Source organism: Uloborus diversus, chromosome 8 (assembly GCF_026930045.1).
Source record: "Uloborus diversus isolate 005 chromosome 8, Udiv.v.3.1, whole genome shotgun sequence".
In the NCBI taxonomy this organism is placed as follows: Eukaryota; Metazoa; Arthropoda; class Arachnida; order Araneae; family Uloboridae; genus Uloborus; species Uloborus diversus.
Genome location: NC_072738.1, coordinates 52561469 through 52587839, shown reverse-complemented (window position 1 = coordinate 52587839; position 26371 = coordinate 52561469). Strand labels below are relative to the sequence as shown.

The 26371-nt window shown below is 32.7% G+C and overlaps 1 protein-coding gene across 1 annotated transcript in view; it reads left to right on the top strand.

The window, feature by feature from the left end:
- Nucleotides 1-19989, top strand: part of LOC129227342 (beta-taxilin-like) — a gene marked incomplete at its 5' end in the record, with an annotated part of 32251 nt that extends 12262 nt beyond the window's left edge. Inside the window, 5 exon segments of the mRNA XM_054861886.1 lie at nt 1353-1422; nt 2685-2776; nt 7479-7630; nt 10130-10294; nt 16741-19989. Of these exon segments, the coding sequence (XP_054717861.1) occupies nt 1353-1422; nt 2685-2776; nt 7479-7630; nt 10130-10294; nt 16741-16909 (648 nt within the window).
- Between the last annotated feature and the right edge of the window lie 6382 nt (nt 19990-26371).

Below are 26371 nucleotides of genomic sequence, written 5' to 3'. Positions count from 1 at the left end.
TTGATAAGGCACCCTAATGGGAGATTGCTGTGACCTCTTAAAAGTTTCCTTATTAGGCAAATTTAATCTGTCCGTGCAGCAATTGTTTTTTTTCCTTTTGCATTATGATTGATGGCTCTTCATTACATTTATTTACACTTGTGCACGTTCATATTTCATCATTTAATAAACTTTAGTGTTTCATTTGGTAAATAGAGAATTTTCCCCTGCCATAATTTTTAGTTATAGGCGCCCCTGCCTGTTGATAGTCATTGTGTGTTTGGAAGTAAATGGGTTTACTTCTTTCTCTGTAAAAGTAATGCCAAATGCTTTTTGAAAAATGTGCAGTGTGTTTTCTATAGGCTTAAAAATTTTCATCAATTTTATAACTTCATAAGGAACATTTTCCTTTATTTTAAACTTTTGGACCAAAATTTTTTTTGAAATTTTAGGCTGGTGAAATAGTAATTACCACTTATATTTAGGACTAGTGGTACACGCACGGCTTTGCCAAAATAGAAAGGTCTTTTGGTTTGCCTGTATATTTACAAATAATGTATGGTAACTTTATTGTCAATTCGCTTGTACCCATGTTGCGGTTGCACATTATGATAATTTCGTATCTCGCCAATCGGCTTGTGCCCTTGTTACGATTCCACGTTTTGATAATTTCGTAATTTACTCGTCCATCTTGTGATAGTTTTGTTCTTAGAATTGGAATAGAAAAAGAACCACATCGAATTTTCGAAAAATCGCTTCAAGGTGCACACCCTTATGCTACAAACTAACTTTGTGCCAAATTTCATGAAGATCGGCCGAACGGTCTAGGCGCTATGCGCATCACAGAGATCCAGACATAATCCAGACATCCAGACAGAGAGACTTTCAGGGTTATTATTAGTAAAGATACCAGTAAGCAATTTCCAAAGTAAACCAAGTTTTACCTTATATGTAGATTGCTATGTACAGTTGATAAGCAAGCTATTTTTTCTTCAAGGAAAAGGCATTGCCGATTTGTCAGTTCAATGTGACTATTAAAGTTTTTCGAAATAACATTTTTTCCGTTTATGCTATCCGTCATGCTATGGATATGAAAAATTATTGCAAAGTTGCATCTTTTTTTAGGTGTCGCATTTGTTTTTGAATAACTTTTTTAAAATGATTTTAGGTCTCCATCTTTATGCAAATCATTCAAAATTCTCATTGTGAGATTTTGTATTTTGGTTTTTGCATTATATTACTGTTTGAAACAGTTGGGGAGATTTGTTCAACAGCAGATCTTGATCTATTGTAAAAATTTAAATTAAAATTTACAGTTCTTTTATAATTTGTAACTATTTAATGTCTTAAAGCTGAAATTTTGCTATTTTCAGTTATCAGAGGCTCTTGCTCAGTTTGACGAATTAGAAGACCAACTGAGGCGCGAGGCTACTCGTGCTAGAAGTGAGTCCTTTATCAGTTTTTCATAAATATCCAGTTTGATTTTAAGCAATCAAGAATAAATTTATGTTTAAAATTACCTTAAGTAGAAAATGAAAATACAGTAAAAGTCTCCTAATGCGGACACTGAAGGGACAATTTTTTTTGTCCACGATAGAAGGGTGTCTGTAGGACGGGTTTAATAATGTTATTTGCCTTGGAATCTGGGAATTGAAAATTGTCCGGATAAGAGGTGTGTCCGTTGGGAGGGGTTTTACTGTATTATTTCCACAGTACTATGGATAATGTGGGACATGTTTTCATTTGCCTATAAAACATTGTAATTTACTCTTTCTCCTTTTAAAGTCTTTTGAAACCAAAAAATCTTTTCAATTTTTCATCTATAGTTGGAGCAAACCTAACCTAGCAACATTGTTTAGGCATCGCAGATTGTAATCGCAGCATTACATTGCCGCCAGGGTAGGTTTGCCCCAACTATAGCTTGTGAAAAGTTAGTCCAGAAGTAGGATAAATATAGGGAGTTTCATAATGACGTTTAAATTCATTCAGCTTTAGTCAGTACTTCCCAAAAGAATAGTTTTATAAAGTTAAAAAAAAAAAAAAATTTTAACACATTTTTTTTAATGTGTTTTTTTTTTTTTTTAAAGATGGGGGAGGGGTGCATGAGGTACATTGAAACCTTTTTTTAAAATCCATGTGCGTATTTGATTATCTAATCTTATCAATGGGGTTCTTGAAATTATCAGAACTGTTAATTATGCAGGGGGAGGTCATGACAAAGACTGCCATTGAAATTTTTAGGAAGGTGGAACTTTGAGGGGTGTTTTTCTCTATTTTTTTGTCAGGGGGGGGGGGATTTTCTTTCGGGGTGTTTGTAGTATTTGTTGGGGGGTTCGCCCATGCTCTTAGAGGGGATGGGCAACCTTGAATTATAAACAACAACATTGATGCTAAACAGTTTAAAATTTTCAGCAATATTCCAAACTTTTTGAAGGGAAACATGGGAAACCAATCATATTATTATTAAATGTTTACCTTTGTGTGAGAAGTTAAATACATTAATACACTTTTAAAATATACAAGTAGCAATAGCATTGCACCCATGTTTTTCCGTATTATAAGGAACCCCTTTTTCAGTGCAGAGAAATGAATTTAATGAATGAAGAGGCATTGAGTAAAAGGATTTTGTTGCATGTCTCTTCATGATGTGTTTGAATATTTTTAACTTCTTTTTTCTTCGACTTACAATGCTATTTATTTTGTAGGAGAATCTCTGTTTAAGCAGTTGGCTGCCAAAGATTCAACAAATGTTAAGAATAACATAAATAAGATTTTAGATAACAGACCTAATGGCCAGGTAAAACTTTAATAATAATTACCATATTATAACCAAGTTTAATTTATTTAACTTGAGTTCATTAATATATTATGTGTACAAGAGGGCTTCAAAAAGGCAGGTAACAAGAGCTCTGACAGGTGTGCAGATTCTCTGTATCAATAAAACTCACCGTGAAGATAACAAAGATGCTCAGAGCTTTCAAATGGCACTGGTGGATGGAACTGGATGTCCACTAAGAGGACAAAATGCCAGTTAGAAGATGATTATGTTGAGAGAAACATATTTCACCAATGAAAGTATAATGGTTTTTGCATTGAGAGGTATTGAACCACCCTTCTTACAGTCCTGACCTCACACCAAGTGATTTCCATCTCTTTGGACCTTAAGAGCAGGGCCGGATTTAGGGGAGGGCAGGCGGGGCTACTGCCCCGGGGCCTCCACAACAAAGGGACCCCCACAATAAATTTTTTACAAAATATCCTAACTTTCACGAGTCCAAAATATCGGATATATATATATATAAGTCAGGGCCGCGCCAAGCCTGATCGGCACCGTCGTGCAAATGTCTTTTGAGCGCCTTTATGCTCTGGCGTTCGAGGAAAATATAGTTAACACCTGGTGGGAGGATTTGTAGACAAATATAAAAAGGAAAAAAATACGTTTGGCATTTAGTTTATACAAGAAAAAAAAAATTGTGAATATTTAATTTCTCAATATGGTGTACGTTTTTACTTCATGTCTCGAAATTATTTTGAGTTCAGCAGCTCCTCTGATATTCTAATGCGTTTTGGAAGAAGAAAATATATTAATATCTAAGTTAAAGCCACTTTGAATATCTATCTAATCTCTAAGTGATGAATAATTAATAAAACTTTTATGTATGTCAAAACATGACAACAGGAGCAGTGACGAAACTAAAAAATAGGTTTAGAAGGCACAAATTGAAAAAAAAATCTCTTTTAATAAGAGGGGTTTGGGGATTCTCCCCGGAAAATTTTTGAAATTTGTAGTTTGAAAAACACAATTTTAGACGGTCTTTGGTTGTGTTATGAGGAAGAAGGGTACAAGGCGATCTGCGGAAATTTACAGAAGTTGAAGCCTTAAAACAAAATTGTATAGTTCATATCTATAAACGTTAGAATAAGGAATGGAACTCTGAGATTCTACCCGATCGTTTTTTTCTTTGAAAAATAGACAGAAATCAATTCCCCTTTTCTCCCCATCAATTTTTCAAAATTGAACAAAAACGCATTTAAATACAAATTTGAAGATTTTTACAAAAAGGGAATTCTGGAGCTCCCTTCCTGAATTTTTTATCAAAATTAAAGTCCTGAAAACCTAAGCAGTAGTCTATGATATTAGGAGAAGTGTTCAGAGACTATTCTAACTTAAGATTTTCAAAAGACTTATGAAAAATTTAAGTTTTGATGACATTTAAGGAAGGAGGTTCGGAGGCCTTTGCCCGAATATTTTCTAAAAATGAAGTCTTAAAAACGTGATTGTAAGACCATATTTGGTAACATTAGGGCTGGCAATCTTTCGAAATTGAAGCTCTAAAAACGCAATTTAAGTGATTTTCGAACGGAGTTTCAAGCAATGTTGTTTCGGATTCGCGAGCTTTCTCGAAATTTTGTGAAATTGAAGATCTGGAAACGAAATTTGAGATGCTCCGTAATGCTTTTAGCGGAGAGGGGGGGGGAGAGAGCAATTCGGCAGAGTAGCATTTTGAAAACTTTCTTATTTTCAGGCGAACTAAAAAAATAAAGAAATAATGAAATAGGACGGAGGGGGAGTAGCTGACCAATATGTGGATATTAAAGTTTTATCCCAACATCATTATTTTTTCCTTATTTAAATCACTTTGTTGGACGCTTCCCCCCCCCCCCCCTCAGAAGTAAATATTTTTGAAAAACATTCAACTAGGCATTCTGGAGGGAAGGGGGCACGGGGCGGTGCAACCAAAGGCTGTCCTCTGGACCCCCCCCCCCCCCGGTTGCGCCACGGAATAGGAAGTGACTGATTATATCTCTGAATTAAAGGATAATATTGCAGAGGATATTCCGCCTTAAAATCTGAAACTGAAACTTGCCGTTAAAACGAATACTTCCAACTTACGAAATCGTTAAAAAGGCATTGAATTTAATGTCCGACAAACACACTGTCCAAAGCTCTTTCTTAAATTTAATACACAAATAGGTGAAGAAAAAGGGGATGGAGGAATTGAGTAATTATGATCAAGTCGTTATTTTTCGGCACTAAAAGTTAATCTAAATTATTGTCTACAAAAAGTGCATATTATGCACAAGTAAATAATATGCTAATGCGCTTACCGTATGTTTTAATGTATGATAAAATGATGCAGTGGAATTACCAGAAACAGTAGTTAAAAATCACAAAAAAACATATTGCACAAATTATAACATATTAACCGGAAGAACAAAAATGGGGAATAACAAATTTCTTGGGCTGCTTCGTATGCTCAACCTTGTGAAATTATAGACATACCAAAATAACATTCATGGCTCCACATATGAAGAAAAATGCCGATGTATGCATTAATTAGCATCACGTGTTTTCAGTGTAAAAGATTGCGCTTTTGAATAGCATATTCAGACACAACAAGGCATTTTCCCCCCTCATAGATAGGCAGCAAGGATGATTGTTTGTTTTAATGAGCAGTATAATTTCACAGGTACTTTAATAGAAAATGAAAAGTTCAATTTTATTTTTTTGGTTGGAGATTTTTTTCTCTCATTTGGAACATTTTTGATTCGTAGAGCTCGGCGCCTTTTTGGCTCTGGCGCCGTCGTGCGTCGCACGACCTTGCACATAGGGACGGCGCGGCCCTGATATAAGTATCGGATTTTTTCGAAAATATGATCTTTTCGAACCCTGATTAAGGGCCTCCACTCCTTCGTTGCCCCAGGGCCTCCACACTTCCAAATCCAGCCCTGCTTAAGAGGAACATTTGGGAGATCAGAACTTCAGAACTGATGCTACGGTTCAGCAAGCCATCTTGATGCTGTTTCACATTCTTGACGACGATTCCTTCTATGTTAGACCTCCAAGTGTTTCTTTAAAGGTTCAAAGTGTTAGAAATTATATGTTGCTAGGTCGGGGCTATAAGGAGAGTGATACATTACTTCCTAATGCAAAAACCTTATCAAACTTTTTGCTTCATTGGCGGTACTGTTTCGTTCAATGCAGCCATTTTCCAACTGACATTTTGTCCGGTTAATGGATATCCCACCCATACCATATGAAAGCTCTGATCATCTTCATTATCTTCAGTGTGATTTTTATTCATACAGAGAATCTGCAAATCCATCAGAGCTCTCATTTCCTTATTTTTTGAAACTCTTATGTTTATCAAAGATGAATTTGTAAATGCTCCAGCACCAGAACCCAAGTGTGGGTCCTTTATATGGAGGTTTACAAAACAAATTTAGAAAAATTAATATACAGATTTGATGTAACTTACATGTTTTTTTATATTGTTATTATTTTTATTTATATTCATATAAAAAAAAATAATAATAACATTTTCGTTGGAGTTAAGTATCATGTATCATGCTTTTTTCAACTGAGATCTAGGTTGAAGCTTTTAGTCTGTCTCATAGTGCTAGTCATCATGGTCTAGCTCATAGTGCTATGCTTTTATGCATGAGTATTAAAAGGAGAACAATATATGCCTCCTAAAACTTTCGATGTATTGGCCCAATTCATATGTCATGTATAAAGCAAGTTCATTTAGCACGCACTTGTGACAATTGCGGAAAAATTTAGCCAAGAGCCAAATATCCTAAAATTTTCATCAGTTGCCAAATATTGCACCTTTTCTTGCTTAGGAGCACACTGAAAATATGGTTATGGAATAATATCCAGGGGTGCCTCCTCTTTCTCCTTTTGATCTAGGGACAAATTTTTTAGCTCTTGCAATGAAGGAAATATTGAGTGAATTTGATTACCAACAATACTTTGAACTTTGTATTTAGGGTATGAAAAGAAGTGAAGACGGGAAAGACGCAGGACCGTCTTGGTATTTCTGCCTGGACATGCATTTAATAATATTTTAATTCTACTTTGAGGAAACCAATTTTTGAATTTTCCGCATATAATTTAAAAATTCTCAATTTTTAAATTATATGCTCCCCCAAAGTGCGTCATTGATGTATATATCTCTGAAAAATTTATAAAAAATTGTGATTCTAATGGGAAAAGGTAGTTAAAAAATACAGTGAAGCACCATTTATATGTTTCTCTTTTATACGTTTTTATCAATTATACGTTTTTTAAATTGGTCCTTGTGGAGTCTAATACGCATTAACCTATACCTATTATACATTTTTTCATTTGTACACTTTTTTCATACAGTCCCTTCAAAAACGTATAAACGGTGCTTCACTGTATCTCATATGTTTAAGTTTGCTCAAAAGTTCCACAAAAGTTTTTTAAACAAACTAATTATTTTTTTAGCTTCTAATTTCAAGGAAAATCAACAATTTCATTTTGCATTTCATTAAAAGGTTAATTATATCAACAATCTTTTTAATTTACACTGATAATAAAAAGCTTAGTTGTTTCAAATGCATATTATTTCGATCTTATTATATTTTGTGGGCTCTTTTGAATTATTATTTTTGTAGTATATATTTTTTAAGCAATCATATTTGCATATTTTAAAGAATCAAATAGTTCAAAAGCGTTTGTTAAATTATAGGATTCAGCATTTGGGGATCAGGTGAAGCAGTTAAAAGAAGAATCCACAAACTTGAAGGAACAATTAGAGTCTGTGCAGAAGCAACTTGAATATATGCAATTGAAATACCAGCAACACAAAGAAAGGTACAGGGAAAAAATGTACAGGCTAAGGTAAGTTATATGAAGTTTGTACTTCTTTCCTTCTTTATTGGCGGGATTACTTGCTGCATCTTTGATCGACATTTCTTCAGTAGTTAAAAATTTCAGCATTCTTTTGCTCATTTCTATAAAAGGTGAGAATGCAAAAATTCACTAAAAGTTGTGAGTGTCTGAAATCTGTGAGCAGCCAAACTTTTTCAAGGGAAGAATTTAACCGGTTTAGTCCTCTCCCTGGGGATAAGACAATGTTCTTATTCCGCATGACATGATGGACAAGGACGTAATTTCCGGTTGATGTGTTGTAACAGTTAACTGTTTTAAAAGTTAAATTTTCTGAAGTGCAGCATTTACTGCTGATGGGGCGATTATGATCAACTTTTTTTTTGTACGCTGTACTGTTTATCATTCGGCTACTCTTCACTTTCTTTTCTTAATAGTTAGTGCAAGCGCAAAAACGATTTTAAACATCTCTGACTGGATTTCCCTGCACTTGGCATCTTATAATCCTTTTATATTTTCCGAATTCCTTCGTGTCAGAATTTCCTGATTGGATAAAAAATCGCTTAACAGGCATTTTTTTTTGCAAGGGATGGCTAAAAGTTCTTATCTGCTACTTTTGCAGGATATTTTCTGATTTTCTACTCCCCTTTTGCACTAATTCTAATAGAGCCAATGAAAGGAACTTATCTTTGAATAATAACTATTAAAAGCTATTTTTTTTTGCCAAAAGAGATGGAAACCTTTTAATTTAAGTACGACCCTCAATGTCCTTAGACATTAAAGAAGCAAAGAATAAAAATAGCAACAAAAATTTCCTCAGACATTCGAAAGTTAAGTGATTGCTTTACTTCTAAAAATCAGACAAACCACAATCAGGACAATAAATATCAAAAGCTGGTTGCCTGAAAATTCAAAATAAGCAAAGTGAACTTTGAGTTAATAAAAAAAAATCCATTATACAACATATGCAGTGATTTGTGACCATCCAAAAGTTTTGACAGAAGCAGAAACTAGAGTTTAGCAAAGTAGAGATATCGCATTTCTCCTGTATTTAAACTTGAGTTTGATGTCCAGCTATAATACAGGAGCAGTAAATATACAGGGTGTTCCGTTCAAAATCAGATTCAGAGTTAGGATATTGAAAGTTTGATGTGAAAATAAAAGGGAGTTAAAAATACAAAATTTAACTTTTTATATGGGCCTCAGGTCCCCTAACTTATGTTCAGAGAAATAATCTCCATTGAAAAATAATTCCAACACATAAAGTTTGAAATTCGTACGACCAATATTGACCAATATTCACCGAGGTATGAAACACACCACTTTTCACTCACCATCAATAACACCTTTTGGGGGAAAATATAGCAGTTAGCAAGTGTTTAAAATTATATGAGCACATAGAGAGTGGTTTTGCAAATTGTTCGAGGTTTTGTGGTGTGTTTTCGCGTATCACAGCATAACATTTGCATTTAGTTTTGAATAGCAATCAGAAATAGAAATACCTTGTTTTTCTTATTTTGACGACCTGTCATTCTTCTGAAAGAGCGATAAATTCCAATCTCATCTTATGTATGGTTCCTGAAACTTTGAATTGGAATATCTCCTTGAGTTTTGTTCGCACAAATGTCAAGTTTTTTGTGTCAGTAATAGTTTTCAATGGAGATATTTCCCTAAATATAAGTTAGGGGACCAGGGGCCCATATGAAAGTTAAGTTTTATATTTTTTAACTCACTTTTATTTTTACTTCAAACTTTCAATATCTTGACTCTGCATCTGATCTTGAACATTTTTGCAATTGGAAGTATACATCTGGGACTATAGGTTGCAAAAATAAAGGTCTTGCAGGTTAAAACGGAACACCCTGTATATGTTACTTTTTAAAAGATGCAGAAGAAAATATGAAACAAATAGATGTGTAAGTTTAAAAAGAACAAAGCTGTTCAGATGTAACATTTAAGAAAGAGCAATCAGTGATTTCACAGCATTTAAATCTTAAGATACAAATAGCATGAAAACTTCAAGTGTTTGTATTGATAAGTTAACTTCTACAAACATTACCTTTTGATATTTGTTTGTTTTCACGAAGATGTGACTGATATGGAACAAAAGACAGAGCAGGAGCAACTAGTGCTTCAGTGGTTCTACAGAACATCTGAAGCCCAACCACTTCGGAAATTCTTAATCAAAATACAATTAGTCAGAGTGCAGTATAGCACAAAAATATGCCCTGGCAAGAGGCAAGCTCCTACAAGCCATACATTTTTACCAAAGGAATGATGAATTCTATCAGAAAAGAGTGGCAAGATATTTAGAACAAGATATAACACAATAATTAAAGGCTTTGTCTGTTGTAGTGGAATTTTATTTAGAAATAAAGTAGTTAAACTTAAAGTTCAAAGTTCTTCATTCTAGTATTACATCTCTTGCTCTGTTTTGCTACAAATATAATAATATGTTCGTGTTCTTTTCCCTCCTAATCGCTCAGTTGCTTTTCTGAAATTATCATTTAGGGAAGTCCAAGATCAAGAGCACAGAGAATGGAAAGAACGCTTTGAAAATTGTGAAAAAGAACTTTCAATATTGAGAGAAATGCTGGCTAGAGAACAGGAATGGCGAGTTCAAGTTGAAGCAGACTGCAGAAAGTTAAAAAATGATAATCAACAGTTAAAAAGCGGGTAAGTTGTACGTGAAGTCAAAACTTCTTAAGTATTATTTGCAACACATATTGTGCCTAGTGGATTACTGGAAGAATACCCTCAGAAAAATTGATGGGAACATCATTAAATTTAACTAGGTCTGTTGTTTTCTTAACAAAAAATACAATTTGCCTAAATGTATATTTCTATACTTAGAAAAACATTAAAAAATAAATGGGTAACACTCATGAGAGAAGATTAAAATACTCTTCAAATTGAATTGTGTACTTCAATATACAACATAAAGGAATAAATATATCTATTTTTAGACTTACACATTCTAAGAAGAAATAAATATGGCTTCCCTAACATTGCGGCTATCTACAACAGAAATATTTTGCACATAAAAAATATTTCAATTCCCTGGGGCAACACTCATGAATTGCATATAAGTACACAAACTGCATTGAAATTTTAAACTATTAGATGAGCAGCTCAGTAAAATATGTTTCAGCTGTGTGTAACTAACAAATATTACTTCCTTTTTCAATGCACAAAAAGTAAATGAGCTGCTTGAAAGCATTGAAAAAAAAAAAAAAAAGGTAAATGAATTTTATAGTCAGTACAAGGAAATTTCTTTTACTAGCTAACTAAAGTAATAGAATAGGGTTATTAATCTACGATCATGAGGAAAAAAAGCAAAAAACACTGAATGCAATGAATTTAGTGTGAAACAATGCCTTACTATATGCTTTTGCAATGCAATGGAAAAAAAAAATACCCACATAAAACTGAATGGATAAATTTAGGACACCAAACTGTCAATCATTTTGAAAATCACCCTAATAAATTTCATAATTTTTCTAAATAAGGTCTGAATTACAAAAAGGGGAATATTTTCTTAGCATCGCTGAAAATACATAGTTCAGAATGCATATTCATGATGGCTATTAAAGCTTAGTAATATTCCAAAATAAATAAAAAAAGTAACTCTTTTACTTTATTTTCATTAAATATTTTATAAAACACTTTTTGTTTATGTAATACGTATTGTATAAAATATATTGAAAACATAAACTACTTTGGTAGTATTACTTTTGTACCTTCTTTAGAGATAGTTTAATATTCTGTTTCTGCACTATGACCTACTGATAAATATGCCACATGAGTGCATGTAAAACCAAATATTGTAACTGTCTTATTTACAGGACAGATTAGTTTTTCAACATTGACAAAACTTTCATTACGTCATATCTTTTTAGTCTATGATAATCTTCCATTTTTTCTACAAACTTTGTTTTTATCATTATTCACTTTTTTCACAAGTTGTCAAATTTTTCTTTCATCAACAAACTGCTGTATACTTTATTCAAGTTCATAACATTTGAGGACTAATTTGTGAAAGGGGAACATATCCATTTTCCAAAAGTGTTCAGGAGGTGAGACAAACGAATTAGGGTAAGAGCAAAATAGTTTTTATCAACTTCGCTGGGTATCAATTTGAACACAAAAGCACAGCAAATCATGGGCCAGAGGAAGAAATGTTTGTGTAAAAAAAAAACGAGTAAGAAATGTTTGTGTAAAACAAAAAAAAAAAAAAAAAAGAAAAAAAAGGAGATATTGCCATCTTAATTTTGGATATGTGCCCTTTTGAATAAAAAACTGCTGAATGTTGAAAATTCCAATTTCACCAAAACTCTAATATTTCACCTTCTTGTATTCTCTAATCAAAGTACATGAACCTAAAAGTAGTGAATTAAAATTTGGGAATTTTGGACATGTATTCCTTTGGATCTAAAAGTCTTCGTACTACAGATTCTTTCAGGATATGTCCCCTTTTGTTCAAAATAAAAGGTGCAGAGGACAGATTTGTTACCTTTTGGTCAAAAAGCCACACTTTACCTTTAACCTGTTCATTACCAGCGGAAAGAGGACGAAGCGCTTTCCCAGGCCCACATGTTCCCAAAGAATCTGTGCGCACAGGCCCGGGCGATTTTCGTATTTAAGCCTAATTTCATTTAAAAATTCATATAAAACCATTACTACAGTTGAATGTGCTGAAACTTTTGATTCACTATCATTATTATTCTCTGAATACATTCCAGCAAAATTTTCATCATATTAAAAAACAGTAACTACGAATTTTGAGGAAAAATGTTTTTTTTTCCTATAAAGTAAAAGACTGCCTATGTATGTGGGTTATAAGTTAGTGTTCAAGCATTCAAAATACAGGAAAAACATTAGAAAATCAAAAAAAAAAAAAAAAAAATTTTTTACAAAAGTGAGAAATAGTATATCAAGCTAATTATAGCTGAAATATCTCTGAAGCTTTGATGTCCACTTGCCATCAGTGGCGGATTGATTGAAAAAAATCGGCCCTGGCATTAGGAGGTGTAGCGGCCCCATAGCTCTTATAGATATTAAATTTTACCTAACGATTGGGATATCACTTAAATATGAGGAAATTATTCTTAACATCTAAATATGTTTTATTTAAAAAAAAACTTAACGGTTATGAACACTTCTGCGCTTTAATGGTGAATAAATTGATGCAGTATTAGCTAAACCTTATTTTGGGGGAAAATTGTGATTGTAATTGTCTATTTCAGTATTTTTATAATGCCTGGAACTTGATTGAATATTTCCTTAATGATAACACTGCTTGGCTAGTATGTCCTTTTCTGCAGTCATAACAAGCAACTTAATTGTCCTGTTATATGAAACTGATCTAGCGATGTTCATGGGTGAAAGACTAGCGCCGTTCTTAGAACGTGATGGGTCCCTCGACACAAACATACATTACTGGGCCCTGTCATAAACATTCCCTGTTTTTATATTGCTATATCCTGACGACCCCCAAACTCGATGCGAGGTCAAAAACCTGGTGAGAGGGATCGGGTACGGGTTTGGCAGCCCCTTTTAATATCTTTTCAAACGCACGTATCAATGCAAAGAGAGAGAGGACTTAGCTTCTGGGAGTTATTAAAGTATTAGCAATATAAACTTAATGGAAAGATTAACATATAATCTGAAGTAGGGGGGTCCGGGGGGCCTCTCCCCCTGGAAATTTTTTGAAATTGTAGTCTTAAAAACTCAATTTTAGACAATATTTGGTGATGTTAGGGGAGTGTAGGTTCAGGGTTTCTCCTGCTGCAGTTTTTTAGAAGTGGGAATCCAAAAACAGAATTTTAAATTATCTTCGAGTATATGGTATGAAGAGCGGTCCTGGGGGCTCTCCTCTGGAATTTTTTTAAATATATTAACTCTGAAAACGCAGCTTTAGAAGATCTTTGGTGATTTTAAGTCGAGATAGATTTCAAAGCCATCCACCGGAAAATTTTCAAATGGAAATCTTAAAAGCCTTTTTTTTTTTTTTTTTTGGTAAAGACTGGGACACCGGCAGTTACTCGAAAATTAAGTTCCAAAAACGAAATTTTTGCTGACCTTCAGTGATGTTAGGAAAAGGAGTTTTCAGGAGGCTCTCCCCGGAAAATTTTCGCAATTGAAGGACTAAAAACGAGATTTAAAATGTTCTTCATTGATGATGCCGAGAGAGAGGAGGGGACAGGGCACTTTCCTAGAAAAATTTTGATACTGTTAATTTAAAAACATAGTTTTAGACCATCTTAGGGAATGTTAAAAAAATGGGAGAGGTTCGAGTACTTTCCTCGAGCAAATTTTCGAAACCGAAGGCTCCTCAATTGTATTTTAAGATTGCATATTTTTAAATAATTTAAATGGAAAAAATATTTTGTCACTTTTATTCCAATTGTTATAAGCAGGGTCGCCGAGAGCAAAAGCGGATCCGGGAAAAAATGACAAAGGTCAATTTTTTCACAAGCCTCCTCCTACACCTCTCACCATTAGGATATTTTATCCTCTGCACGAGTTCAATTCCGAGCCGGGCTCCTATTCTCCAACTAAACTGACATGACCTCACGTCGGCCCTTGTTGTAAGTTGCATTTTACAGCAATAGTGAATTTTCATTTATAAATAAAAGTGTCAAAGAGACCAAAAGTATTTTAACTTTTTACGACCACTAAGATTTCCTGTTTTTTTTTTTTTAAATTTATTCATTTACTTTTAATTATACCACTAAAAATATATTGGCAGCCCCAGAGCCCGACTAATTAAAAGTAAGGTCTTAGGCCCACATTAATTTTGAGACCTCCTTAAGACTATGCAGTGTTTGATTTACATTTTTAAAGCACGAATGCACTTTTGGAGACCTCTTTGTCTAATCACACAACTATGTATAAATCACTTATGTGCATTTATGAATCCTCTTTGGGCCCCCTCATAATCGTGACCAAGTAAATTTGTTACTGGCAGAATGATTAAAAACTCATCTTTAAAGAAGTTTTTTTTCCAATTAATAAGTCATAATTTTTTTTAAAAAATAAATGTATGTTCCATATCGTTGCAATGTTATGCATAATTCTTTAAAAAATGTGGGGCTCCTTAGGAACATGGGGCCCTAGGCCTAGTCAGCCTGTGTGGTAATCAGGCCCTGGACAGCCCCATTTCAGAAATCCCCCCCTCTTGTGGTGACGGCCCTATCTCCCTCCACCCGCAAGCTTTAGCCCATGCATAAAGATGAGCCGAGGCTGTGTTTTGCGAATTTGCTTTATTTTAAACACATACGCCCAAAATTTACATTTTGCTGTTAGTAGACGGGCCCGAAAGACTGTTACTTGATCGGCCCCAGGCATGACTGGCCTACCGGGCAAATGCCCGGTTGCCTTCCGGCTGTATCCGCCACTGCTTGCCATCAACTTGCGCTAAAAAATCTGCACTAAAACCCACATCCTCAGTATCACTGCCTCCAATATTCAAAATGAATGTCTTTCTTTTCATATATGATTCGTTCATCAGTTTTTACATCTGACCCTTCGTTAAAAATTTCATTCTTTTATCCATTGTGATTGAAATAAAACTGATCCTAACCATACTGAATGCTATCCAGCAAACTCAATACTGAAATTTTTACTCCAACCCCTAACCATTAAATGTTCATCCTTTCCATTTCACTGAAATATAAACAAACACAAGGAGCAAAAGTCATAAATCTGAGTTCTGACTAATCCAGCTTTAGAGGCTGTAACACATGCAGTTGTTTTTCTTATCCAAGTCCCCAGATTAAAACAAAAAGAATATAACCGAAAGCACATATAGAAGGTCAACACTCTGTAGAACCATATTGGTAAAATAACTGACTTCAACCTTTGTCTAGTGTCATTTAAAATTTCAAATATATCGTCCCAAACTGAGATCACACAGATGTGCTCACAGCTCGTCTGGCACGGAAAGTATAATCACGCCCACAATAACGTGGCCGCTGGCACATATGTGAGGCAACCTGTGAGCACATATCATGGTCACGGATTAAACAAAATAGGATTTTCCACGTTTGGACTTCTTGAGAGTAAGTGATTTAATAAATGTCATCTGAAAGATTTAGATAATGTCATAAAATGAATTTTTCTAAAAAGTGGATATGTTCCCTTTTGATAAATTACTCCTCATTTACTAACTTGAAATTGAACTCTGAAGATGCAGAATATTGACCATTATCAGAAACTCTATAAAGGCGAGAAAGCAAACTTCACAAAAAAAGGTCTTGCCAGAACGACATCACAAACACAGTAGAATGTCATTACTCTGGACAAATAGAGGAACCAAATTGTACGAAGTAATAAAAGTACCGTTTAGACAAAATAACGGAAAAATTGAGTCAATGTACATAAACTACTGTACGCAGTAAAAATTTTATTTTGAATTCAAGAGAATAAAATGTAAAACTGAAAAGAAAGTATTAAAAAATGCATAGTAAAATACAGAATGCGTTGGATTGAAATAAAAATCCTACTAACATGGTCAATAAATACACAGACAAGTGATTCCAACATAGAGCCCATGTTTCATAGAGATACCTGTACTATACGTCATGGAAAAAGCCAAGTAGCTGTACAAACTGAACGAATTTTAGCTAAGTATCGACCTTTATTACGTTCCTCATTACAAGTCGGGGATTATATAAATTAAATGGTAAATGTGATAAATTTGGGTAAAAATTTCATAATTTACCAACTTCATTTGGTATATTGTGACTAGTCACCAGAGATTATACAAAATCAACGGATTTATCGCATTTAACCGTAACATATACATTTTGCTCATTTGGAAGAATGCCACAATACAAAGAAATCAAATTTTACAGGAGAAGTGTTTAAGTTAATGTCTTCAAGTAATTAGCATTAAGAAAAGTAAGCTTGTTGTGCTCTCCAGTGGTTAATATTAGAACAGAAAATCTGTCATTATTTTCCAAAGAAGATAATGTCTTTCGACAGCCTTTAAGCAAAAAAGAAAAAGAAAAAAGAAAATTAAAAATTTTATATTGTGGCGCTCTTTTTCCAAACGAGCGATTTGTGTCTTTTAAACTTGCTACATTGCATTTTCACTAACATAAAAATTTGCTCATCAGAATGGTTGAAAAAGAGAAATCTGAACGAGAGAAAAATTACGATGTTTCTGCCCTCCAGAGAGAAGTGGAAAAAGTGAAAGCTTCTGCAACCCGTCCTCAAAGTACAACTGGATCGCCATCACGTAGGCATAGTGTATGGCCTGTTATATCTACTCCAAAGAAATGGTGAAAAATAGATTGACTGTGAAGTTCACAGATATTGAATTCGTTATTTGCATCAATTTCAACCATCTTGCTGTTTTAAGTAAAACTCATAATTTTAAAGATTGTTTAGTTGTAAGATTTTCATACCATTTATAAGTAAAATATCCAACCTTTTTTACACTAAGTTTTGTCACCTCAACAGCATTGTTGATTTTCCTGTTGTAAAGCGTTTAACTGCTTAGTTGCGATGTGAAAGTTGATGTTTAAAACTCTGAAAGAGAAATTTACACTATAAAATATTGTGTGGGGACATTGAAATATCCCCACACAAAAATTAGTTAATTAAATAAGAACTAAGTCACGAATAACCAAATTACTATAACCAAAGATGAGTTATTTGAGTTACATGTCTTTTTAAAAACTTTTAACTAAGAAGATTAAAATAATTATGCTGAGTAGAATGCATGTTTTGCTTCTATAATGAAATGGGAATACTGTATAAGCAATTTCATATTCTAAATTAAATATGAGTTCTTAAGGCTATTGCAACTTTGCTTTTAATCGAAAGACAATATAAGTTTAAAAGTTCAATAAAACTTAATATCACCCAAAACAAACAATAAAACTGTTTTTAAACATTCTGAAATTAACAAAAAGTATAAAACCATTAAATATGATGTTTTTCATTCTTATGTAATATTGTTTTTCTTTATCTTTTTGCTTTGTGCTTAAGAAAGTATATTTCATTAAATATTTTGGTTATTTCAGATAAAACAGCGAGATGCTTATCTTGATGTAAAATTCTCAAATTTCATTTTAAATCATATAGTTATTCATTGTTTGTGGAAAAAGGATTCAATTTAGGATTAGGTGTTTTTAAATATGACAAAGCTTCTAGGAGAGAATTTTCAAATCTCATTTTTTCATGTTAGCAATTATACCTGTACATATTAACTATTACTGAAAAAAAAAAAGCATTAAGAAGTGTAATAATAAAAAAAAGGATTGCATTCTTTAATCAGAAATTATGTTCAAGAAAATTAAAAATATTCATACACGTATTGTTGTGAAATTTTAAATGTGTGATTTTCTTGAATCAAGATTTTATTTGTTAAAATTATCTTTTCAATATTTTTTTTTCAGTAAAATTGATATTTTGTTTTGTTTTTACTATTTTTCTTGTTATATTTTGTTGTGATCTACTCATATTGTTTCCTATATATTCCAACATTTTATTTCTATACTGTGCTATAATGCAATTGTTGTGTTCAGCATTTTCATTTTATGTATTTAGTGATTCTAATTATCTGACTAAATGAATATGATTTTTTGGGGGAAATAAGACATTTCTTTGAATTTATTTTGAATTTGTTTCATTTGTAATAGTCAAATATTTCAATCAGTTAATTACACATATTATATTTAATACCAATTGTGTGTAGTTGAAAAAATATAAACTTATGGGACTCTCTAATCCTTTTTTCAGAAAAATGTTTATAATATATATTATCTATATAAATATGACTAATGAAATTGCCTATTTGCTAACACAATGATTAAAAATAAAATTCTGAATCCCCCCCCCCTCCCCATCCTATTCTAAATCGCATCTCAAGATTTTCCTCTCTTCAAGCTTAATAACAGGTCAAAAATTTGTTTATAAAAAATTAAAAAAAAAAAAAAAGAATTATTCTGTAATATGACCAGGTACGTTGCCACTGTATATAAGTCATGCCAGTTCCTGTTTTTTCATGTGATTTTAACTAATTTATTGATTTATGTAGGTGACACAGTGCAAAAGGTTTTAGAATTAGCTTAATTGATTATTTTTATGTTAAGTGTGTGATATAATATGAAGCTGCCTTATAAATATAAATGATACTTTTTACACTTCTTCGTTTACTAGTTTAGTGCTGTAAAGATTAATACTAGAATAGCAATGAAATTATATGCTCATATTTGCTCATTTAATTCTGTTCTGTGATCAGTTAAGAGTGATTGAGTTCTTCAGGGTGATATATTTTTGCAATTATTTATTTCCTTTTAATTTAAACAATTTGTCCCATCAGAAATTTTTAACTTTATGTATATGACAGCAACTGTATAACATTAAAGCTTGGTTTGTTTTCTAAGAAAATAAATTTATTGACCAGTGTAAATAAATAAAAAATATTATTGCAGTTCTTTTGGAAATGAAAAGTTTTTTTAGCACGTTAATTGCAAGTATGCTTTTGTTAAGTGTTGTGTTGTTGCTTTGTCTACTTAATTCAGTTTAACATCAATGAAATATGTTCGAAAATTTTATAAATACCAAAATTTCTTCCAAGTAAATGTTTCTTTTACTGTACCAAAGTAACTTTTTTTTTTTGGTTGAAGTGTGCATTAACGGGGGATTTGAATTTTAATATAAATCTTTAATTAAATATCCTATTTTGAGGTATTAGGGAAACAGTTTTTAGAATAATATAAAGCATACCACTATGTCTCTTTTTTCCCCTTCTAGTTTTCAACCATAATTTTTGAAATGAAGTTTCATTTGCTTCGTGTTTGTATAAGGAAATATAATTTATATTACCCTCTATATTAATCTAGTCATTTCAGACCATTCATATCATGTGTATTAAATGTGTAATGTATACTTATAAGTTTTTAATGTCAGCATATATTTATGTTTGAACATTATTAACATGTTGTAAACATTTTTATTGATTTTTGTGTAAAATCAAATTGTCCATCCATAGTAAGAGACATGTAAATATTAAAAATGTAGGACAAAAACTTTCATTTTTTAAAACACTGATATTTGTATAATTTGATTTTGTTGTTGAAAGTTTGTTATGCTGATGATGTGCAGAATTAATGATGTATCATCTAATTTTATGTTGGAATGCACCAAAAATTTATACTATGCTTCATTCCAACTGGACTTATTTAATCTAGTCAAAATCAGAATATCATTTTTATGTATATTATTTATATTTGAGGATGTCACTGTTAAGAACTGCACTGTTTTTATGTTACTTATATTTTGTGATCATGTTTTTATGGATATTTTATCATATGTTTACATGAGAGAAAGCAAATGCATTCCTAGTTGCTCAATAAAGCTGCATGTATGAAATGTATGGCTTGTTGGTCATTTGTTTCAATTTTAGATAGAAATTTAATGTAAAATATATTTTCAGTTTTATTGTGTAGTGAATCATGAAACAAGACATTATTTCAAAAACTGCATGAACAAGGACGGATCCAGAAAATGTTCAAGAAGAGGGCAATTTTTTTTTATTCTTTGGAACTTCAATTTCTAAAAACTTCCGAAAGAGTGTACTAAACCCCATAGTTTATTCTTATGTAATCAAAGGTGTCCTGCAGTTGTGTTTCTTTAGAAAAATATCCAGAGTGAACCTTTGAACCTAGCCCTAATATTATCTAAGATTGTCTAAAATTGAGGTTTTGGAACTTCAATTTCGAAAAAATCCTGTTGAAAGTTCCGGTCCCTATCTCCAGTGCACTAAGAGATGGGCTACGATTGCGTTTCCTAAACTACAATACCAGGGAAGAACTCCCTTTCTTCCAACACAATCTAATGTTATGTAAAATTGCATTTTTGAGTTCCTGTCTCTTGGCTCAAGGAAGGGGACGATGCCCCCCATCACCCCTCCCTTGTATCCGTCCATCCGTCCTTGTGTGTGAATGATTTATGTGTTACAAAATGTTCTATTAGTTTTGATGATTAATTTTTTTTAAAGAGTGGAGTGGGAGGGAGGGGGGGGGATCCATGAACTAACTTGAAATTATACACACAGGGAAACTATTTTAACCGGACATTTAGTCATTTTTATACATAAAGGGCTAATCTCTGTCCGGATGTCCGGGGTAAACTTCAAAACTACTGGAGGGATTTTAACCAGTTTTTCACCATAGATAGCAACATAATCGGGGAACAACTTAGGCTATAATTTATCGCTAAAAAACTTAGTCTAAAAACGCCGTGATCGAAAACAGTAAATGTCATGTAATTTCCACATCAAATGATTAAAGATTAAACCCAATGTTTCGCAAATTCGTTGCCTAACAACAGCAATATTAAAAGTAATCATGATGTAAATTTTGAAACAAGGCCTCTCTGGAGCAAGCATGACATTGCTTTCTTAGGAGTTGCATCCTTATCTTTATACATAAAGGGCTAATCTCTATCCGGATGTCCGGGGTAAACTTCAAAACTACTGGACGGATTTTAACCATTTTTTCACCATTGATATCTACATAATCAGGGAACATCTAAGGCTATAATTTATTGCTAAAACACTTAGTTTAAGAACGTCGTGATCGAAAACAGTAAATGTCATGTAATTTCCACATCAAATGATAAAAGATTAAACCCATTGTTTCGAAAATTCGTTGCCTAACAACAGCAACATTAAAAGTAAACATAACGTAAATTTTGAATCAAGGCTTCTCCGGAGCAAACATGAGTCTAAAGTCATTTAAAAATTTGGAAACTCACTTTTTGCACACTTAGGTAAACATAGTAGAAAGCATTTTTTCTTTTTTTTTTGTGTGTGTGTGTACTATTTAAGTAAATAAAGCGCACAGTTTTTTTTAGTGATCTTTGCTTTTGTTAGATATATTTTGGAAATTCTTCAAATTTTTATATGCTTCACTTTGCGCTTTCGTTTCTAAATGAATACTCTTTCGTTCTTTATACTTATTGCTGTTTTACTTTTATGGGTAAGGATGAAGCTCAATTTTTAATGACGTCAAAGCGGTGTGTTTTTGAGTTCTTTCAGTTAAAACAGAAAACAAAAGAAAGTAGCGATTGTTTCTCACAATTATTACTGACCCAGGCAACGCCGGGTATTTTTGCTAGTGTTTATACATAAAGAGCTACTTCTGTCCGGATGTCCGGGGTAAACTTCAAAACTACTGGCCAGATTTCAACCAGTTTTTCACCATTGATAGCTACATTATCGGAAAACAACTTAGGCTATAATTTATCGCTAAAAAACTCAGTTCAAAAACGTCGTGATCGAAAACAGTAAATGTCATGTAATTTCCGCATCAAATGATTAAAGATTAAACCCATTGTTTCGAAAATTCGTTGCCTTACAACAGCAACATTAAAATTAATCGTAATGTGAATTTTGAATCAAGGCCTCTCTGGAGCAAGCATGACATTTATTACTTTCTTAGGAATTGCATCCTCATCTTCTTACTACTATTATATATGCGAAAGTTTGTCTGTATGGATGTTTGTTAATCTTTCACGCAAAAACTACTGAACGGATTTTGATGAAACTTTACAATAATATAGCTTATGCACCAGAATAACACATAGGGTAGTTTTCGTCCCGTTATGGGGCGCAAAACCATCTTAGGGGAACAATAAAATACAATTTTCGTATAAATTCTCTAATATAGGGATGAAAAAATACTTGCACATATTTACATTTTTATCCATCGAAAGCTCTGATTTTTCTGCTGAAGATGGCACCTATTCGAAATTTCTAAGTAGAATAAAAAACGAATTATGAGCTTTTTAGTTCCATGTTCGAAGGCTTTCCTAAACTCAATACAGTATTTAGTGTATCATCTCAACTCCCTGTCGATAGCGACAATTGTTGTATTGTTGACTATCTTTGCTTTTCGTGACTGTTCAAGGCTTTTCTCAAGTCAAATCTTGAAGTAAGATTTTTGCACAAGATTGGCAAAAAATATATGATTTCGCTGATCATTTTCCATTTAAACGGAACTTTAATGTAATTAATGGTTTTTATTATTATTTATGCTGATTGAACACTTACTCATTATCCAATCAACCAGCAGATCCCCAAAATTTTTGCAGAAAGATTTCCGTAGCTGATGCATTGGCAGTTTTTTTCAACGTCGCTGTTTTTGAAGACGAAGACTACGTCATAACGTTTCTCAGCTTTCACCATGTAAACAAAATATCGCCAATCAAAGAATCTTTAAAAAAACTTTCTTTACTGTGTTAAATAATCCAGCAACTAAATTAGGCAAATCCATAAACAGCACAAAAACTTCCACTAATTTTCCTTTTGCACAATTTCAAACAATCGCCAAATTTTACTACTTATTTTGGAAACATTTCGGATTTAAGTCTAGCACCATTTTATGGTGACCAAAAGTATCTCAGCACCTGGCGATAATATCTTTGTAACGAAAATTAATATCATATCGTTTTACAAAGTAAGGAAAGAAGGAGGGAGCATCATCGAAGGTACCCCAAAACGATTCCCGCAAATTCGGTAAAATCGCACCAAGAGCTCACAATGTTTGAAATTTCCCAAAATAACTAAAGCAAGTATAAGGGGATTACGAGCAACTTCAATAGCAATACAGAGAAGGTTTTAGACTCCATGTTAAAAAAAAAAAGTATCAACATATTAATCTTTTTAAACGTGAGAAGAATAATTTCATGTTTTGGAAATTTGTATATGTCTAAATATAGTGCTTTCGTTTCTAAATCAATACTATTTTGTTTTTTATACTTTTTGCTATTTTACTTTTATGGGTAAGGAAGAAACTCGATTTTTAATTACGTCAAAAAGATGTGTTTTAAATTCTTTCACTTAAACCAGAAAACAAAAGCAAGTAACGATTTTTTCTCATAATTATTACTGACCCAGGCAACGCCGGGTATTTTTGCTAGTTTAAGAATATTTATTTCATGTCGCTGAAAAATTTTAATTTTGTGAAGTCTCATTTTAACAATTTGAGAATTTCTTTTTGGATAAATTATAATACATTGAATATTTAGTTCATCAATATTCAATAATTTACATTGCTTTTGGCAGAAATTTAAACGTATAACATTTTGCGAAGCAAACCCCTACCCCCCCTTCCCCCGATAACATCTCCAGTGATAATCTAAAACGGCGGTTTGAAACTTGAAGTCAGAATTGTTTCTGGTGCAGTTCAGACTCTCATCCTTTTCTCTAATCAAGTTAATCTTTTCTCATAGCTTGAAATTTTTTTTTTCAGCTATACCATGAGTCGATCTCTCAAATCCTTTCCTTCCAAAGACAGCCTGAAATTGACTTCAGTTTTGAGCACAATTTCAGGAAAAAACCCCTTCCCCTTATGAAACAACCAAAAGTTTCTTTTTTTTTTAAAGGCTTGAATAGCTGAAAGTTTTAGGACCCTAACTACCTTAAACTTCGTAAGATACCTTAAAATTGACTTCATTTTAAAAAGGAAAAAAAATCCAGAGAAAACCCAATTCACCGTTCTCCAAACTTTTCCTAAAATTGTAATTTTTAGATCAGTTTTGAAACTTTTCTGACCCAACGAAGCTTTTTCTCCTTCCAGTAAGAAAGATCAACAAAAATTGCGTTTTTAAGACTTCAATTATGAGAAATTTCTGAAAAGCAATCTATCGAAAAAATAAGAATTTTAATTTACATGAGCATTTAGAAAAGCTAAATAAAAAGAGAAAGATAGAAATTTAAACGGGTTAAAATACGGAAAGTAGTTTTTTTTCTGGAATTTTTTCTCATGGCGCGGGGCTCCCAGAAGCGCGGAGCCCGTAGCATTTGCTACTTCTGCTCTATGGCTAATCCGGCCCTGAGTTAGATGTGCCATCTATGAACCTACTAACTAACTATTTTATCATGACTTGTGTTAATTACATTATGATGATATTTTTTGTTATAAAATTACTGGTAACGTTGCAAATAATTGACTCTGTGCTAATAATAAGTGTTACTTAGGGGAAAACTGATAGTCAAAGGTAAAATCTGTTTAAGTTATTACTAATCAATTTAGTTATTTTTTCTTTTTACCTACCAGTTACATTTATGATGCATTGTATATATAAGTGAAGTATTAGGCCTCAACATACCGAAGCCTATGCAACGTGTAGAACTGTTGCAAAATCGAATTAATTAAAAAACGTTTCCTTCGCATTTTTGCTAGAAGGAGGCGGGATAAAACCTATTTGGAAATGTCAGCCTTCACAGAATCCACAATCGGTCATAATGGTTCTAGCAAAAAAAAATTGTATTTTCACAAAAGCCTCGTTGCAGAAAACTGGTGAACATGATACAGATGCGTTGCCCGACGGATGTTTGAAGTTTTTGATTCTGTAACTGAAGATTTATTTTAATAATATAAATTAAAAAAAAATAAGGTTTGAAAAGGAAGCTCATTACAACAAACATTTTCCAATACATTTTTGTTGAATTTGCGAACAAAGCTATCATATTGATTTACCTTAAGGGACATTTTGCTCAACTTATATCATTTTTTTACGACATACAACCAACGAAAGCACGTAATTATAAATACAAGAAACAAGGTTGGTTCCAGTGCCATCTTGGAACCAAAATGTCGGATAAATCGGCCTGTCCCTATTAAGGGGCTCTAAATTTGTCCGATAGCGGATTATGCCAATGGTCCCGATAACTGGAACAAAGAAGTTGGGTCGATTATTAAAAATACATTTCTGTTGAAAATTATTCTGTAACATGTTTGATCATCGACATCATCTATATTTTGACTCTAAAATATCAATGCAGTTTAGCTTTTTAAAAAGAACTAGTTTTGTTTTTAAATAATCAAGTCTTTTATCAATAAATAAGAAAAGTTTAAAACCCTACAAGCGAAACTTCATTTCAGACAATGTTTTAAAGTTGATATTCCCGTTTGGGAACATTGGCATTAAAAAGTTGAATATCACCTGTACTAAATATGCAGCCCTTTAGAATTATGCAGATTTTTTCTTTTTTCATGCATTTTCCCTATTAATCTGGGAAATTTAAATTTCTCCTCACTCGTACATAGCTTTTCTCTGTCTCTTTTTCTTCACCTTTTTTTCATTTGTTTAAAATTTTATACAATCTTTCGCATTACATAGTATGATTTACGTTATTTTATTTATTTCTTTATTTTATTTTATTATTGTCATTGTTGTTATTATTATTTATTTATTACTAGTCGACCCGTGCGGAACTCCGCACTGTTCTTCCAATCGTTTTATAAGGCCTTTCGCTCTTTAAAAGTTTCAAAGGAAGAACATTATGAAGAAGAACAGAAAAAAAGTAAACGGAAAAAAGTAAGCTCATAAGAGAAGGCATGTAATTTGAAGACATCAGTAACAAAATTTCGTTAAATACAACGTTGTGATAATTTGATCATCGCTCACTTTTTGGTTGTACGTATTTTCAATGCAAGCATAAATATCAATAAAAGTATGGCTGAGTAGTGACTCGTGAAAAAGCAGAAATTGCGCATGTGAAAAAACAGGTTGTGGTACAGTCCTGCCTATGTGAGCATCTGACGAGAAAAAAGAAACATTAAAGAGATATTTATTAGTAAGGGTTCTAATTGGCGCCATTCTGAATAACAGCCCGACACTCCGACAAACCTAGCTATTGCGCCTTTCTTTTCGAATGCTATTCATTGAAGGAATGCGCAGCGAAAAACAGCAAAAAATTTTTTGCTGAAAAAAAAAAAAAAATAAGAT